The 19,331-nt window shown below is 43.3% G+C and overlaps 1 protein-coding gene across 1 annotated transcript in view; it reads left to right on the top strand.

The window, feature by feature from the left end:
* Positions 1 to 118: 118 nt before the first annotated feature.
* HADHA (hydroxyacyl-CoA dehydrogenase trifunctional multienzyme complex subunit alpha) overlaps positions 119 to 19,331 on the top strand; it is a 45,931-nt gene continuing 26,718 nt past the window's right edge. The window contains exons 1-4 of the mRNA XM_066266705.1: positions 119 to 330; positions 10,603 to 10,644; positions 10,738 to 10,808; positions 13,876 to 14,009. Of these exons, the coding sequence (XP_066122802.1) occupies positions 261 to 330; positions 10,603 to 10,644; positions 10,738 to 10,808; positions 13,876 to 14,009 (317 nt within the window). The 5' untranslated portion in view covers positions 119 to 260. The remainder of the gene's footprint in view (positions 331 to 10,602; positions 10,645 to 10,737; positions 10,809 to 13,875; positions 14,010 to 19,331) is intronic.

Below are 19,331 nucleotides of genomic sequence, written 5' to 3'. Positions count from 1 at the left end.
CCCGCAGAACGCCTGATTGAAAAACTCGGCACTGTGCCCTCTCCTCGATAGACCGCCTTCCTCTCAGAGGAGAAAGAGTCCTTTCCGCCCGTTAACCGGAAGCGGAGGGCAGGGTTAAGGGGACGGTTGCAACTTAGCATCGGAGTTTTAATCAGGCAATACGTCGGGCGCCTTACCGCGACCAGGCTGCTGGAAGAAAAGTCTTCTGCTGGGTCCCCAGCCCTTGAACCTCTTTCCACTTTCGTCCTCTTGTGCTCAAGATGGTGGCCTGCAGGGCAATTGGCATCCTCAGACGCTTCACGAACGGCTCCAGGACGCTCCGCTGCCCGGGTGAGGCCTGGCTCCGGGTACCGCAGAGTCCCGGGCAGAACGCCTACGGAGACTGGGGCCGCCTCGGACCCGCGTCTCCCGCTCGCTGCCACCTTCTCGTCCCGGTCGCGGGCCCCAGCCCTGGATTGAGGGCGGGAGTGGGGGTGGGATGCTGCTCTGCGACCCCGGCATCCAGTGTGTCCTTGGGAAAGGACTGTCACTTTTTCTCTTCATGACTCTTGAGTCCTGCATCAGTTTCAGGCTTCGTTACCCCCAACATTTCTGAGTCCTGTCGGCGGGTCTGGCATTTTCCGCAGGTCTCTCCGTCGCACCTCTGGGCTCACGCCCCTCTTACTTTCTTTAATGGTGGTGGCCTTGAGCCTGTCCCTCGTAGATCGGGAGTTCCAGGACTAGGTCACTCCGGCCTCTCACATCTTTATGCCTCCACGGCAACTTGCCCGTAACAAGAGCTATCTAAAGCTTCTGGGATGGAACTAACCAACCTTGCAAATGATAACCACTATCTACTCCTTTCCCTCAAAACCATTTTTTTTTACCATATTTTAATAGGGAGCTCAACTGTTGCCATTCCATTAATCCCAGTGAGTTGAATTTCAAGGGGAGGTTCTGCGGCTTGCTAGAAAAAAACATTTTTTAAAATACGCAAACACGTGTATTTTACGGAATAAAACGTTAGTTTATTTTAAGAACTGGTTTTAATCTTGTTTCTGATGATACCTAGTTAGCTTGCATTAGCTGTATTTTTCTTTTCAAACTGGCAATGAAAGGGCTAAAGAATGATTATGGAAATTTAAGCATTTTTCCTCTCAAATCTGTAAGGTGAAATGTGACTAACTTTTTTTTATTGTATGTTGCCTTAGTACCAGTTACCTTATTAGAAATTTAATTTGTAATATGCTTTCCTCCTTCCAAACCACCGGAGTAGCATTCTGATTTTAGACAGGTAGCTGGAGTCTCCCTTTACTTTAAGGGATTAATTTTGAATGATTGAATCTTTTTCTGTTTTCTTGTTTCAACCACTGTTTTTAGTCTGCACAGGACTGCTCTGTGTGTGTGTGTGTGTGCCAATCATAGTACTATAACAAGTTGAAATGTAAGTATTGGGAAAAAGGATTAGGAAAAAAGAATTGCCCATTCTCTCACTAGCTACTGTTAGCGTTTGGTCATGTTACCTTACACTTTTGTATCCTGTTTTCCACATTTTTGGTAAATGCTTTAGAAAAATCAAATGTATATTTTTGAACTTGCATTGGTTTTAAGCTACTTTTTATGGATTAGCAGCTTGTGTGACACTGAGTTCATGTGGTCATGTGGTTTCTAGTCACTAACTGTGTGACTGGACAGATACCTTAATCTAACTGGGTATTGTTTTGTTTTTCCAACTGTAAAATGAATGATTGAGACTATGAATTTACTTTGAAATGAGAAATAACATGACAGAGGAATCTGGATTTCAATCTGTCTTTTACACTCTGATGACCTTGGGCAATTAAGTTCTGTCTGTGTTCTCATTTGTGAAATGGAGAATAATCTCACCTTGTTAGCTTTAAAGGAGTTATTCTAGATACAAAGCAGTTTTTTATGGAGTAGGTGCTCAGTAAGTGTTATACTAACTCCTGCCCTTAGGAACTATGACTCTATATATCATTTAAATTTTTATTTTATTTTATTTTTATTTATTATTATTATTATTTTACAGGGACAGAGAGAGAGAGTCAGAGAGAGGGATAGATAAGGACAGACAGACAGGAACGGAGAGAGATGAGAAGCATCAATCATCAGTTTCTCCTTGCGACACCTTAGTTGTTCATTGATTGCTTTCTCATGTGCCTTGACCGTCGGCCTTCAGCAGACCGAGTGACCCCTTGCTCAGCAACCTTAGGTCCGAGCTGGTGAGCTTTTTTTTTGCTCAACCCAGATGAGCTCGTGCTCAAGCTGGGACCTCGAACCTGGGTCTTCCACATCCCAGTCTGACGCTCTATGCACTGCGCCACCGCCTGGTCAGGCTAAAATTTTATTTTTATCTTTTCTGTTTTGAGAGATAGATGGAAAGGGAGAGAGAGGAAGGAGAGTGAGAAGCATCAACTCCTAGTTGCTTCACTTTAGTTGTTCATTCATTGCTTCTCATACTTGTCCTTGATAAGGTGGGGAGCGGGCTCAAGAGACCTTGGAATCTTGGCTCAAACCAGCAACCTTGGGATCTTGTTGATGATCCCGCACTCAAGCCTGCGAGCCCTCATTCATGCCCACAACCTCGTGGTTTTGAGCCAGATACCTCAGTGATCTGGGTCAGTGCTCTATCCGCTACACCACCACCAGTCAGGCTATATTTGAGATTTTTAAAAAGGAACTTTTGCCTTTTACATATGTAATTAAAAGTACAAGCTTACTTTTTCTATTTTTTAATATAGAAATATATACACATAGATTTTTGTATTATGTTTTCACCAGTAAGAATCTATGGCTCATTATAGATATGCCTTTTTTAATAGCAATTTATAAATTTTGAAAAAATGTCTAGAAAGGGAATTTAAAATTACCTACACACCTGGATTGCCATAGACTCAGTAGAGTGGTCCGTCACCCTGCAAGTCTGTGCCACGGCACAGCCAAACATTTAATGAGATTATTATTTTTTCTAGTAGATGAATAAATTCTCTTGAAACTGATTTGTAATTCTTTAAGTTTTTTAAACCATTCCTTCTCTTTGAGTGCTATATAATTCTGAATGCGACTGTCAATTAAAAATCAAATCTTGACCAAAGTATCTTGTTTAAATTCCACCCTAGCCTAAATCTAAATTCCTAATTATGAAAGTGGTAAAATAATTTCACAGGAAATGGGTCAGAAACAAATACTTTACAACAGTGTTTTTCAACCACTGGTCTGCAGACCGGTAGTTGTCTGTGAGTTAACCAGGGTGACTGAGAAACAGTGCATGATGTATATTTAAATGTGACTCTCACTTCCGTAATCCTATCCCTTTCTTGATTCTCTCACTTTGAATATTGGGGGGAAAAAAAGAATTGTCAATTATTACAACCAGCATAACATTTTCATATTTGAGATTTATGTCTGCATAATTCATCTTTCTCCACTGTAATCTTAGTTATGTCTTGTAGCCATCTTCTTGAGTTATATTACTGAGATGATTAAAAAGTAGGACAAAGGTTTCTCTTTCTTTTGCTGGCATACTAGATATAGGCTAAAGTTCACCCAGCTGCTCTAACATAAGCTCTGCTAATTAGGTAGCAGGTAAGACTAGATTTCAAAAACTGCCTTTTGCTCCAACTTGATTTATTTGAAGGTGGTTTGGAATTCATTTCCAAAGACGATTTTATATCACAGTTGATCTAGACTCTAGAGGTTTTGTGTATGTACTTGTGGGTGTGTACGCAGCAAAGGTTGGTTTGTAGCTAAGAGTTTAAAATGGTTTAATCTGTAGGTTAAAGAGCACCAACCTGTTTTCTTGAATATTTGGTCTTTAAATTGCAACCCATGCCCAAGCCCCCTCACCAGCTCTATTTTCTTTTCTGTTTAGGCATTTATCTATTAACATACTTATTTACATCTTTGTTTTTTCTTTTTTTCTTTTTGGTCTGTCTTTCCACCCCACCCCTCCCACTCTACACTCCCAGACAATCCATTTCCCACTCTAATCCACTTGAAACTGTTTTAGCTAGAATTGCCTATTCCTTGGCTCCCCTCCCACTGGAATTTCTACTTGACAGGCATACTCTTTTTTTATGCCAGACTTATTTTCACCTCTTATCTCACTCTACTGAGTAGGAACTCATTCTTCCCAGATCCATTCACCTGCTGCCATAGAATATAAACACAAAGAGATTTTTGTTTTCTCCAAGTGCCTAGAATGTGTGACACTTGGTAGGCCACAGTAAAATTTTTGTTGTTGAATGAAGAATGACTGTGAGGTGATGTTAGAAGAAGAGATTAATTACAGTTTAGTTAGGGAAACACATGCTACAGATGAAGTAATTAGAGAACAAAACAGTAGATAATAAAGATAAAATTTGCCTGACCAGGCGGTTGCACATACAGTGTGTCCGTAAAGTCATGGTGCACTTTTGACTGTCACAGGAAAGCAACAAAAGACGATAGAAATGTGAAATCTGCACCAAATAAAAGGAAAACTCTCCCAGTTTCATACCTATTCAGTGCAGTTCAATGTGGGCTCATGCACAGATTTTTTAGGGCTCCTTAGGTAGCTATCCCGTATAGCCTCTACAGACTCCTCACTGACTGATGCCTACCAGAACGGGGTTTCTCCACCAAACTGCCGATTTCCTTCAACTGCTTATCCCACCCAGTAATGTTATTCCTATGTGGTGGTGCTTCGTTATAAACGTGCTGATATTCACGTTGCACTTGGTCACAGATTCAAATTTAGTGAGCCACAGAACACACTGAACTTTCCTCTGTACCGTCTACATCTCGACTGGCATGGCCGTGGGCTACTCCACTGTGTACATGGTGTTACATCATCATCTGTGCATGCGCACATGCTGCCACATCATCCTACAGAAACTGGGAGGGTTTTCCTTTTATTTGGTGCAGATTTCCTTTTGTTGCTTTCCTGTGACCAGTCAAAAGTGCACCATGACTTTACGGACACACTGTAGGATAGAGCATCAGACTGGGACAGGAGGACCCAGGTTCGAAATCCTGAGGTTGCCAGTTTGAGTGTGGGCTCATCTGGCTTGCACATGGGGTCAGTAGCTTGAGCGTGGGATCATAGTGGTGACCCCATGATCAATGGCTTGAGCCCAAAGGTCTCTAGCTTGAAGCCCAAGGTTGCTGGCTTGAGCCCAAGGTCACTGGCTTGAGCAAAGGGTCACTGGCTCAGCTGGAGCCCTCCAGACAAGGAACATAACAGAAAGCAATCAATGAATAAGGTGCCATGACTGTGATTTAATGCTTCTTATCTCTCTTGCTTCCTGTCTGTCCCTCTCTCTATCTCTCTCTCTCTCTTTAATAAAGATCAATTTTTTAGCAAAGAAGGGGAAGATTGTTGTTGATGGAATCTCAAAATAAGGCTTTGTGGAAAAGGTTGGAGCCATGATACAAATATAAAAAAGGAAGAGTAGTAAATACAGTTGATAACAGATTTCAAATGATGGAAAAGCAAATAAGGAAAATACTCTTATCAGTGAAGTAGAGACACAGAGGACTGAGATAGATGGCTCCTTCTGTCTCTCTCTTTTTTTTTTAAACTAAGTGAGAAGCAGTGAGGCAGAGAGAGACTCCTGCAGGTGTCCTGACCAGCAAGCCTCCTATGGGGCAAAGCTCTTCCCATCTGGGGCCGTTGCTCCATTGCTCTGCAAAGGAGCTATTTTAGTGCCAGAGGGGAGGCCATGGTGCCATTTTCAGCGCCCCAGGCCAACTTGTTTAAAAGAGTCATGGCTGCAGAAGGCGGGGAGAGAGAGAGAAGGGGGAGAGGAGGGGTGAAGAAACAGATGGTCGCTTCTCTTGTGTGCCCTGAGCAGGAATCAAACTCGGGATTTCCACACACCAGGTCAACGCTCTACCACTGAGCAAACCGGCCAGGGCCTCCTTATCTCTTAGTTTACTTTGGTGTAGCACTTTGACTTACAGACACTTTTGTAATTATTACATCACTTTTATGTCTATAAGAACAGTGAAATGCATTGAAAGAGTTGTTCATGGTTATTCAACCAGCAATTGATAACCCTGACAATTAAGCCCAAGTCTTTTGACTCTCAGGTCCTTTGTCTTTGCACTAGAGAGTTGACTTGCATTGCTTCAAAAGAAATGCAAATGAAATTAGAGATCACCCCATTGGGGGTCTGGTGCCACCTACACAATTTTCTTTTTAAATAATATGTTGCTTTATTTTTCAAACCAGCAAGATCTTTGGCTCTATTTATGGTCCTCTCCTAATCTACTTCACCATGAGTGTGTTCATATCAATGGTTCCTGTATACCCATATATTTGCTGTCTACTTCAGTCAACTTTTTAAAAAAATACAGCTGGTGATGGAAGGAGACTTGATTTGGGGTGGTGAACAGACAGTGCAATAGACAGATGATATATTATAGAATTATACACCTGAAACCTATATAATTTTATTAACCAATATCACCTCAATACAATTAAAATATTTATTTATTTATTTTTATTTTTTTGTGTGTGGCAGAGACAGAGAGAGAGACAGACAGGAAGGGAGAGAGATGAGAAACATCAATTCTTCGTTGCGGTTCCTTAGTTGTTCATTGATTGATTTATCATATGTGCCTTGACGAAGGGGGGGGGCCTACAGCAGACCGAGTGACCCCTTGCTCGAGCCAGCGACCTTGGGCTCAAGCTGGTGAGCCTTGCTCAAACTAGATGAGTCCGTGCTCAAGCTGGCGACCTTGGGGTCTCAAACCTGGGTCTTCTGCGTCCCAGTCCAACACTCCATCCACTGCGCCACCACCTGGTCAGGCCAATTAAAATTTTTAAATATTAAAAATACAGATGCTGAGGCTCAGTCCCCTTAAATCTGTGATTCTAAGTTGTCCCCCAGAGATTTGTGAGTATATTTTAACCTCCATGGATGATTCTAATATCTAACATAGTTCTGGAATCACTTTCCAATACTTCTGTGGGAATCCCAGTCCAGGTGGGTATATTGAGTAGTCACATGTGTAATAATTTGGCCATGTGTAATAAGTAGTTTTCCACTCCAGAAGGGTCCCTGGCTCCAGGTCAAAATAGACCATTCTAACCTAGAAACTGGGTATGGTTTTAAAGTTTATTTCTAAATCATATAGAAAGTACTTTTGGTAGAGTTGATGTTTAAAATTGCACTTCAAGACCCTAGCCGGTTGGTTCAGTGGTAAAGAATCAGCGTGGTATGTGGAAGTACCGGGTTCAATTCCCGGTCAGGGCACGCAGGAGAGGTGACTATCTGCTTCTCCACCCCTCCCCCTTCTCTCTCTCTCTCTCTCTCTGTCTGTCTCTCTCTCTCTCCTCCTCCAGCAGCCATGGCTCAAACAGTTTGAGCAAGGTTGGCCCTGAGCACTTAGGGTGGTACCGTGGCCTCTCTTCAGGCGCTAAAATAGGTCGGTTGAGCAGCGCCCCCACATGGGCAGAGCGCAGAGCATTGCCCAGTTAGGGGGCTTGCCAGGTGGATCCCAGTCAGGGCGCATGCAAAAATCTGTCTCTGCCTCCCTGACTCTCACTTAATTTTGAAAAATAATAATAAAATTATAAAATTGCACTTAGAGTACCACCGTGACATAAAATGACCAAAATGGTTTGAGTTTTATTTTCCATTGCCTTTGATTATCATTGCACGCTAAAGAAAAGTCTTAGATTTTGGTTTGACATGCCTCAAATTCTGAACCAGATTAAGATAGGGCATTTACAGAATGAGAGAGTAGGCACAGAGAGAGACACGTAGTTGTCTTCACAAACTGGTGGAAATATTTAATCACTGAGAGGTTGTAGGGATTTTCACTTTCTTTTTCTTTTTTTTAATAATAGCACTCACAAATTAGGCAGACATTCCAGTCTTATAAATTATGTTTGTGTACTCCAACACTATATAGCCCCTCTTGTAGCTGATATGCAGTCTACTTTGATGAAAATTACAAATAATAAAGTTTTAGTACTAATAAGAATTAATATTTGGGGGAAACTAATATAATTAGAGGACATACATGAAGGAACCACTGGGTATTATTTAGGTACTAATTTCTTTTTGTTGTTGTTGTTGTTGTTGTTGGTTTTTTTTTGCATTTTTCTGAAGCTGGAAACAGGGAGAGACAGTCAGACAGACTCCCGCATGCGCCCGACCGGGATCCACCCAGCACGCCCACCAGGGGGCGACGCTCTGCCCACCAGGGGGCGATGCTCTGCCCATCCTGGGCGTCGCCATGTTGCGACCCTCCTGGGTGTCGCCATGTTGCGACCAGAGCCACTCTAGCGCCTGGGGCAGAGGCCACAGAGCCATCCCCAGCGCCTGGGCCATCTTTGCTCCAATGGAGCCTTGGCTGCGGGAGGGGAAGAGAGAGACAGAGAGGAAGGCGCGGCGGAGGGGTGGAGAAGCAAATGGGCGCTTCTCCTATGTGCCCTGGCCGGGAATCGAACCCGGGTCCTCCGCACGCTAGGCCGACGCTCTACTGCTGAGCCAACTGGCCAGGGCCACTAATTTCTTATTATATTTGACATTACTTTAAAACTTATACCTTTTCCTGGGTACAAGTGTTTCATGTGCACTGCTATTACAGTTGTCAGTTACTAAGGAATAACTTGTTTTATTTTTAGACTCATAGAGGAAGAAAACTTTTCTAAGATTATTGGACAAGATTTTGAAGATGTGGGTTGGGAAAAGGAATAAGGAGTTAAAGATGCATGGGAGACATGGTTTGAGGTGGACCATGAATATGAAAGACAGGGGGGAAAAGAGCAGCGTGGTTTTTTTTTGTTTTTTTTTTTTTTTTTTTTACAGAGACACAGAGAGAGAGAGTCAGAGAGAGGGATAGATAGGGACAGACAGACAGGAAAGGAGAGATGAGAAGCATCAATCATTAGTTTTTTGTTGTGCGTTGCGACACCTTAGTTCATTGATTGCTTTCTCATATGTGCCTTGACCACAAGCCTTCAGCAGACCGAGTAACCCCTTGCTTGAGCCAGTGACCTTGGGCTCAAGTTGGCGAGCCCTGCTCAAACCAGATGAGCCCACCCTCAAGCTGGCGACCTCGGGGTCTTGAACCTGGGTCCTTCCACATCCCAGTCCGGCACCCTATCCACTGTGCCACCGCCTGGTCAGGCAAGAGCAGCGTGTTTTTTTAAAAGATCGGAAGTTGTAATTAAGGGATGGATGTCAATCCTGTGCTAGGCTCCAGAAGAGCTTGGTTACAACCTAGAGCAGACGTTTGGATGACAGCAGTGCAGAGGTGAGCCTTTATTGCTAGAAAGGAGGTAGAGCAATGCCCAGAACAAACTTGGAATGTTTGCCTGGTATTCCCCAATGTTTCTTACTTCTTTCTATCCAGAGTCCAGATTGACTCTGTTGGGACTTATCATCATCATAATGCAGGAGAGCCTCAAGCAATGAAGTGACTGAGAAAGAAGAAAGAGAGGAGCTGGTCTGTTATCCCCAGAGTAGGAGTATTCTTGGTGGAGTGCACTATAAACTTTCTGTTAGAAATGCTAGAATAACAGAGTGTGATGTGGACTGTTTTATTTATAATAGTCACTAGTGCCCCTTGATTTTACTTTTGCTAACACTGGAAACTTCATCTCTGTAAAAATACAGGAGGATGTGGCTGAACAACATGGTTGAGATAGATTTGGAATATGTTTGGAACTGACATTATGGATTACTTTGTAAATGACCTATTTCTTAATGTGTACATTTTCTATTGGTGCCATAATCAGTTTCCACAAACTTAGTGTCTGAAATAATACAGACACTAATTTATTCTCTTACAGTTATAGATGTCAGAAATGAGTCTCACTGGGCTAAAATCAAAGTCATTGGCAGAGCTGTCTCATGGGGATCCTTAGAGTTTAGGAAATGCATGCCTGTGGATGCTGTAAGGGGGAATCTATTCTTTGCCTCTTCTAGAGGCTGCCTGCATGCCTCGACTTCTTCAAAGCCTGCAAAATGGGGCCAAGTCCTTCTCAGGCTGCCATCTTTCTGGTTCTCTTTGCCTCTCTCTTCCCTTTGTGATTACTTTGGGCCCAACTGGATAATACAGGATAATCTTCCTATATTAAGGTCAGCTAATTAGCAACCTTAATTCTATTTAGGATCCAAATAATCATGTGACCTAGTAATTGAAACCAAAAAAAGATGACAGTGGTCATGATAATCACCTAGAACAGTGGTCCCCAATCCCCGGGCCCCGGACCAGTACTGGTCCGTGGGCCATTTGGTACCTGTCTGCAGAGAAAGAATAATAACTTACATAATTTCCGTTTTATTTATATTTCAGTCTGAACGATGTTTTATTTTTTTAAAAATGACCAGATTCCCTCTGTTACATTCGTCTAAGACTCACTCTTGACGCTTGTCTCGGTCACATGATACATTTATCTGTCCCACCCTAAAGGCTGGTCCATGAAAATATTTTCTGACATTAAACCGGTCCGTGGCCCAAAAAAGGTTGGGGACCACTAACCTAGCACACACTGTTCTAATTTTGGTTTTTTGTTGTTATAAATTCCAGCTTTGTTATATAGAAGAGGTATTACAGAAATACTGTTTTGTAAAATAATTTTGAAATTCCTTTTTCTTATAGGTTATATTTGCCGCAAGTTTACAGGGTCTTCTGCTTTACTGGGTAAGTTTAATTTCTTATTAACATGTTTACATGCCTGTTAGATTTATTTAGCAATAAAAATGTTTACAAATAATATTTCCTTCTCTTTTTTAGCCAGGACCCATATTAACTATGGAGCCAAAGGGGATGTGGCAGTTATTCGAATTAACTCACCCAATTCAAAGGTACCTACATTTTTTTTGGCAGTGTATTTATTACAGCTGGGGACAGTGAAACAAGGAAGGGTTTCGGACAGGAGAAGCAACAGGCGAGCCTAAGCGGGGCTGTTTTGGCTCTCTTGTGAAGACAGTGAAAAGGGAGCCTGGGAGACAGGTGTGGGCGGGGCTAGCCTGGGAGGAGCTCACACTGCCCATTTCTTCCCTGGTTTCAAGTCTCTTGGGGACCTTAGGGTTTAGGAGATGCACAGCTCTGGGGGAAGATGAGGGGAAGATAAGGAGGAAGGAAAAGGTAAGGGAGTGCTCTTGGAGGGAGAGTGCACTCAAAGGTACCTTCTTTAACTTGCTACAGCTTATTTCTACTAACTACATTCATGAATCCAATCCTGAATGGAAAGAAATCCACCAATCTAGCAGTTATCTTTTCATATGAATTTACAGTTTTGATAGTAAAATTAGTTAGACAAGTTGCCTCATTTCTGAAACAGAGGTCCTTGTTAAGAATTCCCTCTGGTTGACTTTAGGTGTCAGATTTACATCAAGGATTAATAAAACTAATCTTATGTTACAGTGTAGAATAGTGACTTATTAGATAAGAGTTGACTTATTAGGTAAGAACCAAAGTACAAGCTTTGTTTATAAAGAAACAAAAGAATCCATTTTAACTATGAGGTTATTGAATCTGGTTATTGAATTCTTCCTTACCTGCCTAACAGAAATTATTATCCATAAGTTGGCTGGCTTAAATGTGGTTAAGCTTCTTGAGGGATATGAATGACTTGGTGCAGTTCACATATTGAAGATTAAGTTCTGTTCAAAGTGGAGTTTTATTTGTTTTTGGCAACTTTAGCAAAGCATAAAGCATTAATCCAATCTTTTCCCAAGAAATGCTTTATTGCAGGAGCTCATACTTTTCCCCACATTGGAAATTGGTGTAAAAGTTTTATGTTTCAGAAATCTTGTTACCAGAGACCTAGATGAAATAGGAGGACCTAGACCAGTGATGGGCAATCTTTTGAGCTTGGTGTGTCAAAATTCGCCAAAAAAATAAGCATAACTCGGGTGGTGTGTCACTTCGAGAAAAAACCCATAATTTCATGATATTTATAGTTTAAATAACAAAAATGTATAATTGTAATATAACTGTATTTAATAAACCAAAAACTAATTATTTAACTTACCTGCTTAGTGCCTTCTTTGTTCATCTGTCAGTCGGTTTCTTTTGTTGGTCTTGATATTATTTAACTTGTGTGGGGTGCCATGAATTAAGATAAGTGAGGGGGAGAGGGAATTCTTTAACTAACCTGCCTATTAGTAACTTTTTTGTTGCTGAATTTCATTGGCTGAATCTTCATTTGAAGGTTGGTATTTTGTACACTTCAAGCCCACTCAAGCACTACTAACTTCATCTGTCAATCTGTTTCTTTTGTTGGTTTTGATATTTTTTAACGCTGAGAATAAGGTCTCACAAAAGTACCTAGAGGGGAAAATTGTTAGTAAAGCCATTGCTATATATTTCAGGGTGCTAAAAGTGTCTGATAATCGGTTCCAGGCACTCCAAATTTCCTGTTCATAGTGGCACTCCTCTTGATTCTCCAAGCAGCACCTTTCCAGATTCTCAAGCTTTGACCTCAAATCAACAAACACCTGAACCCAGATGCTGTCTTGAAATTCTGCAAGTTGCAACTTATGTAAATTAAGATGGCTGCTGCAATTTCTAATGGCGGGAAACGGCACCCATAGCACAGGCCCTCGCCTCTCCCAGCCTCCCCCTCACTTATCTCAGTAATGATGGTCAATTAGAAATCCATGACACCCCAGAACAGTAGATTGGATGATGGTTGCTGTGGTTATGTGGTTGCTGGTAATGGCAATCACAGGGCCCCCAGAGATGCACCCTCCCGGCATTCCACTGCTCCCTGCTCCTCCGCCGGAAGTGAGGTCAAAGATCCCCTAACGGCCTAACCGGAAGTCCCAGAACTAGATGCTCTGTGCCAGAGTTCTGTTGTTTTGGCCTACAGACCTCTGGCACAGAGTGTCTACACTACAGCAAATGTTTCATCCTCGGCTACTGCACCTGGCCATTAAGGAGCTGAGGATGAAACATCCTTCTCGGCATGCAGCCCCATACTTCTCTGGTTATGTGGCCGCATGTCATCAAAAATGGCTACGCATGTCAGTGGTGACACGCATGTCATAGGTTCGCCATCACGGACCTAGATGGAAGCAATTAACAACTATCACAAATTAAGGAAAACAAGAGACAGTCCTTCTCTCTAGAGTAAATCTTAGCACTCACTGAGCAATGATTTAAACTTAAGATATGTTTTCAGAAGTTGAACCTATTTTTTGAACACAAAAATAACACATGGTTGTGGTAGGAAAATTTAAAACTATAAAGAAAATATAATCATTTATATTCCAATCCCAAAGATACTTTTAACATTTAATCCAGTTTCAATAAATAATAATTATGAAATTAAGATCATGCTATATATCTGATTTTTTTTTTAAAGATTTTATTTATTGATTTTACACAGAGAGGAGAAGGGGGGGAGAAACAAGAAATATCAACTCATAGTTGCTTCACTTTAGTTGTTAATTGATTGCTTGTCTTATGTGCCTTGAACAGGCAAGCTCAGTGTTTTGAACTGGCCACCTCAGTGTTCCAGGTCGATTCTCTATCCATCACACTACCACAGGCCAGGCTATATATCTGATTTTGATTCCTTTTTTCCTTAACATTATATAAATTTTTTCCATGCTAGTAAATGTTTGTAAAGTAAGTATTTACTTAAAGCCTGAATATGACTCAAACTCTCAGGAATATGACCCTCTGTTCCTCCTTTGCATAGGCCTATTTTTAAAGGGAGAGGTGCTTATAGTTCGGCAAAGCTGCCTGAACAGAACACTATTAGATATTTGATTTTTCACCCTACCCCTCTCTCTTGCTACTAATGCTGTATTTCTGATAGATAAACATATTTTCTACCATCAAAAGAGCATCTGATGGTGACTTGCACATCTGGTTCTTTAAATTTAAACCCTTAGATGTATATGTATTTCTCTTTGACAGGTAAATACACTGAATAAAGAACTACAGTCAGAGTTCATGGAAGTAATGAATGAAATTTGGGCTAGTGATCAATTCAGAAGTGTTGTCCTTATCTCATCAAAGCCAGGCTGCTTCATTGCAGGTGCTGATATCAAGTAAGTTTAAATAAGATTGATTTAAAAAGAGGGGCTTGTTGCTTAAGCCATGTGAGACTAAATATAACCTTTTCTTAAAGAAGTTGAAAGCAGTTCAAATTCTTATTTGAGTAAAATAAAAAATACTATAAAATTAAACTAACAATGAGATGCCAGTTAAAAGTTTGAAAATACCATGTTAGCAAAGACTTAAGGAAACCAGAAAATTAATACAGTATATTACTAGTAGGAATGCCAATTGGTACAGCCACTTTGGAGACCAATGTAGCAGCATTTAGTAAAATTGAACATGCATGTATCATAAAATTCAGTGATGCCTCTTCTAGGTATGTGTGCTAGAGAAACCCCACCATTTGTGTTTAAGGACCCATGTACAAGAATGTGCAGTCCTGTGTGCTTTAAAATAGAATTTGAAATAAACTAAATGTCAGTCATTAAGGAAATAGACAAGTAAAATGTGGAACATTCACATGATAAAATAGTATAAAACAGTTCAAAGGAATTAACTAGATCCACAACATAATATTAGAGCTTAAAAACATAGTTAAAAAAAAGTTTCAGAATATTTCATACAGTATATAGTTTTGTAGATTTTTTTTTTTTTTCTGAAGCTGGAAACGGGGAGAGACAGTCAGACAGACTCCCGCATGCGCCCTACCGGGATCCACCCGGCACGCCTACCAGGGGGCTACGCTCTGCCCCTGGGGGGGGGGGGTCGCTCTGTTGCAATCAGAGCCACTCTAGTGCCTGGGGCAGAGGCCAAGGAGCCATCCCCAGCACCCGGGCCATCTTTGCTCCAATGGAGCCTCGCTGCGGGAGGGGAAGAGAGAGACAGAGAGGAAGGAGAGGGGGAGGGGTGAAGAAGCAGATGGGCGCTTCTCCTGTGTGCTCTGGCCAGGAATCGAACCCGGGACTTTTGCACGCCAGGCCGATGCTCTACCGCTGAGCCAACTGGCCAGGGCCTAGATTTTTTTTTGTTTTGTTTTGTTTTGTTTTGTTTTTAGGTAACAGGAGGGGAGATCCACCCAGCAACCCCATCTGGGGCCAGTGCTCAATTACTGACCTATTTTTAGCACCTGAAGCTGATGCACTCCAACGGAGGCATCCTCAGTGCCTAAGGCAGGGGTCGGGAACCTATGGCTCACGAGCCAGATGTGGCTCTTTTGAAGGCTGCATCTGGCTCGCAGACAAATCTTTAGTAAAAAAAATAACATTAAAAATATAAAACATTGGCCCTGGGTGGTTGGCTCAGCGGTAGAGTGTCGGCCTGGCGTGCGGGGGACCCGGGTTCGATTCCCGGCCAGGGCACATAGGAGAGGCGCCCATTTGTTTCTCCACCCCCCCCCTCCTCTCTGTCTCTCTCTTCCCCTCCCGCAGCCAAGGCTCCATTGGAGCAAAGATGGCCCGGGCGCTGGGGATGGCTCCTTGGCCTCTGCACCAGGCGCTAGAGTGGCTCTGGTTGCAGCAGAGCGACGCCCCGGAGGGGCAGAGCATCACCCCCTGGTGGGCATGCCGGGTGGATCCCTGTCGGGCGCATGCGGAAGTCTGTCTGACTCTCTCCCCGTTTCCAGCTTCAGAAAAGTACAAAAAAAATAAAATAAAATAAAATAAAACATTCTCATGTATTACAATCCATTCATTTCCTACCGCTCATGTTCATGGTTGTGGGTGGCTGGAGCCGATCACAGCTGTCCTCTGGGACAACACCAAATTTTTATTGGATAATACATAACGTACATGGGTCGTTGTATGGCTCTCACGGAATTACATTTTAAAATATGTGGTGTTCATGGCTCTCTCAGCCAAAAAGGTTCCCGACCCCTGGCCTAAGGTCACACTCAAGCCAATGGAGCCACTGGCTGCAGGAGGGTTAGTGGGAGGAGGAGAAGCAGATGGTCACTTCTCCTATATTCTCTGACCAGGAGTCAAACCAGGGATGTTCACACACAGGGCCAATGCTCTATCCACTGAGCCACTGGCCAGGGCCTTCATACAGTGTATAGTTTCTATAAAGATTTTTAAACTGTACATGAAATATTTCTTTATATTATTTATGTCACACAAATAGGTGGTTGCTCTGGAAGGGAACATTGCAAACATGGAAGTGGTTGTTTCAGGGGAATAAAATGGCTGGTAGGACTTGAGGTTGTCAAAGGGAATGTTACTGATGCAGCTAATATTTTCTTTCTTTCTTTAAATGGTAGAGTATATGTCTCTTTCTTTAAATGGTAGAGTATATGTCTCTAAACCTTGTTTATAATTCTTTAAAGCTATAAGCTAGAACCCAGAGCTCCTGCGCAGTAGCTATGCCAGAAGGACATGACCCGGACATGGGAGTGCTTGCATAGTTGCTCCCACAGTTCTAGAACCTGCTGTCTTATCTGTAGTTTACTTCAGCAGATGCAGGGTCACGCATGCGTAAATTCTTCCGCACTGTATAAAACTGGCCTTAAGAAATAAAGTACGTAGCCGCTTTTGTAACTTTCCCCCATGTCGACTCCTTGTGCATTCTTTTCCCTTGGCACCGCCTCACCTTCCAAGGGACCTCATGACCCTAACAAGTGGCCCAGCGAACAGGGTGTTCAAAATGAGGTGAGTGGTGCAGGGGAATGCTCTGATCCTGTGGAGGCACAAGCCGGGGTTGGGAGCAGAATTTTGGCCCCCAAGCTCATTGTGGTATCCAGTTGCAGCATATCTGGCAAACTAGACGTTGCCAGAGGACTGGGGCACAGTACATCCCTAGCCAGAGGGGATCTGGAGAACTTTGAAGCAATCGGAGCCAAAAGCCCCTGCAGCCCACAGAGAAGGGGCGGGCCAAGGTAGCTTGGCTACAGCGCAGGGAGGAGAGCTTGGAGCAGTCCCTGAGCAACGTGAGTATCTGCATAGACAGCAGGGCTGTGTACTGGAGCCTGACACTGTAGTTACCCTGCGAGGCTGCTTAGGATTGGCTTATTGGCCACTGCCCTTGTAAAGAAAAGAGATGTAACAGGACCTGTAGAAGCATGGCTAACAGGAAGGAGCCGTGATTTACCATGTTTCTAGTCATAGACCCTTGCAAACCTTTGGTAATGATGCTGCAGATACCTTGGCACAAGTCCAAGCGACTGTGCAGACCCCAGAGCCAGCCGCAGTTGTGTCATGGTTACACGAAAAGCTAGGACATATAAGGGCTCGTACAATGGGCCTTGTGCAGCACTAGGGACTAATTGTTCCTCGGGCAGAGGCCAAAGAGGCCGTGAGGCAGTGCCCATGGTGTGCACGGCAATACCCACGGAGGAGGCGCCTGGCTCCCACCCCAGGACAGATACCTAGGGGAGAGAAGCCACTGCATTTGTGGCAAATAGATTACATAGGCCCCATGCCAGAAGACCAGGAAGTCCAGTATGTCTTCACAATAGTAAATACTGCCTCCAGCTTGGGATATGCCTACTCTGTAGCCAGGGCTGATCAGGAGTTTACCACACAGGCTTTAGAGGACCTTTCAGCAGCCTATAGCCTCCCAATAGCAGTTGCAGGTGACTGAGGGACCCTTATTACTGGGCAGGCCACCCAGAGGTGGGCTAAGGACAGGGATGTGCACTGGAAGTTGCATGTGTCATATTGCCCTCAAGCTGCAGGCATAACTGAACATTTCCACAGGCTGTTGAAAGAGAAGCTGAAGGCAATGGTGCTCTCCGGAAAGCGGTAGAAGCAGCAGCTCCCCATCGTGGGGCGGCTGCTGAATGGGCAGTCTCGTCACAGGAAAGAGCCCTTTAGATCAGGTGCTGGAAGGGGCAACTCGTTGCCTTAAGGTGGCCCCTTCTGGATCCACGGACCTGTATATACAGGTACAGGACGAAGCTTTAGTGCTACGGGCTCCATCCACAGTGGCCCCAGAACAGGAGGAGAAATAGAGCTAGCCATAGAAATTAGAGGCAGAGGGGTCTCCATGGGTAGTATTACTGGAACCCTGGGGAGCAGGCCTAGAGACAGGCTTACCCCTCACACCCTAGCTTGCCACGTGGCTGGTGGAGGTACGAACGGCTTTCCCTACTACAGCTCCCTCCCCCCTTCTGAGAGGCTTGGTTGCCATTAAGACTGACCAGTGCCCTTGTACACAGTAACTCTTAGTGAAGGGCCCTCTCCCCCGACTGCAGGTGTACAAGTCAGGTATCACCTACTGAGAGGCCCTTCGATACCTGCCACCATTCTCTCACAGGATGAGAGGGTGACTTGCATTCTCCCTGAGGGACCGGACTTGCCTATGATGTTTTCACGTTCTGCTCCGTCATATTGTCCAGGTTGCTTATATTAGCAGGCATAGCAGGGGGACTAGTTGTGTCCTGTTGTTCCCTCTACTACTGTTGTAGCCCCTGGGCCCAAGGGAATTCCCTGAGGAAGAAGGCCAGGCTCCTCAAACTCTAGGGCAGCGGTTCTCAACCTGTGGGTTGCAACCCCGGCAGGGTTGCCTAAAGCCATCGGAAAATACATAATGCATATCAGGTATTTACATTCCGAATCATAACTGTAGCAAAATTACAGTTATGAAGTAGCCACCAAAATTATTTTTTGGTTTGGGGTCACTGCAACATGAGGAACTGTATTGCGGGGTCACGGCATTAGAAAGATCGAGAACCACTGCTCTAGGGGGACAGAGTGTGAGAGCCCAGCTGTGAGCTAGAGCCTGGAGCTCCCGCACAGTAGCTATGCCAAAAAGGACATGACCCAGAAGTAGGAGCACGTGCTCCGTTGCTCCCACAGCTATATAACCTGCTGCCTTATCTGTAGTTTACTTCAGCAGGTGCAGGGTCGCGCATGTGTAAATTCTTCTGCAGTGTATAAAACTGGCCTTAGGAAATAAAATGTGTAGCCGCTACTGTAACTTTCCCCCATGTCGACTCCTCATGCATTCTTTCCCCTTGGCACTGCCTCACCTTCCAAGAGACCTCTTGACCCTGACAAAAGCCTATAGAGGGAGGAGAAATATCTTAGTGTTAGTTTAATGGGTTAATTTTTTAAGTTAATCTGTCACAATATGAGTATTTGTTATTCTTTGTATTTTAGGCCGTGATAGCCAATATTATAGGCTTAATAATTTGTACTTAAGGTATCTGTATAGTTTAAAACCTTGCTTTAAATTGTGTACCCTTTTTTGTTTGTGTAATTAGAAATTTATAAATACTGTTTAATATTTAATTTTGGGGAAAAAAATTAACTGTATTAAGTCTTCTAGCTCAGTTATTTGAGCCTAGTGAGACACTGATAACCCTGGCAGTAGCTAGCTGTATACATAAGGAAATATTTTTAGTTTCCATGAGGCTAGTTGAGCAATTCCCAGCATAT

The sequence above is a fragment of the Saccopteryx bilineata genome, chromosome 3, assembly GCF_036850765.1.
Source record: "Saccopteryx bilineata isolate mSacBil1 chromosome 3, mSacBil1_pri_phased_curated, whole genome shotgun sequence".
Taxonomy (NCBI): Eukaryota; Metazoa; Chordata; class Mammalia; order Chiroptera; family Emballonuridae; genus Saccopteryx; species Saccopteryx bilineata.
Note: the sequence above shows the minus strand (reverse complement) of the source record. Positions and strands in the feature narration are given on the sequence as shown.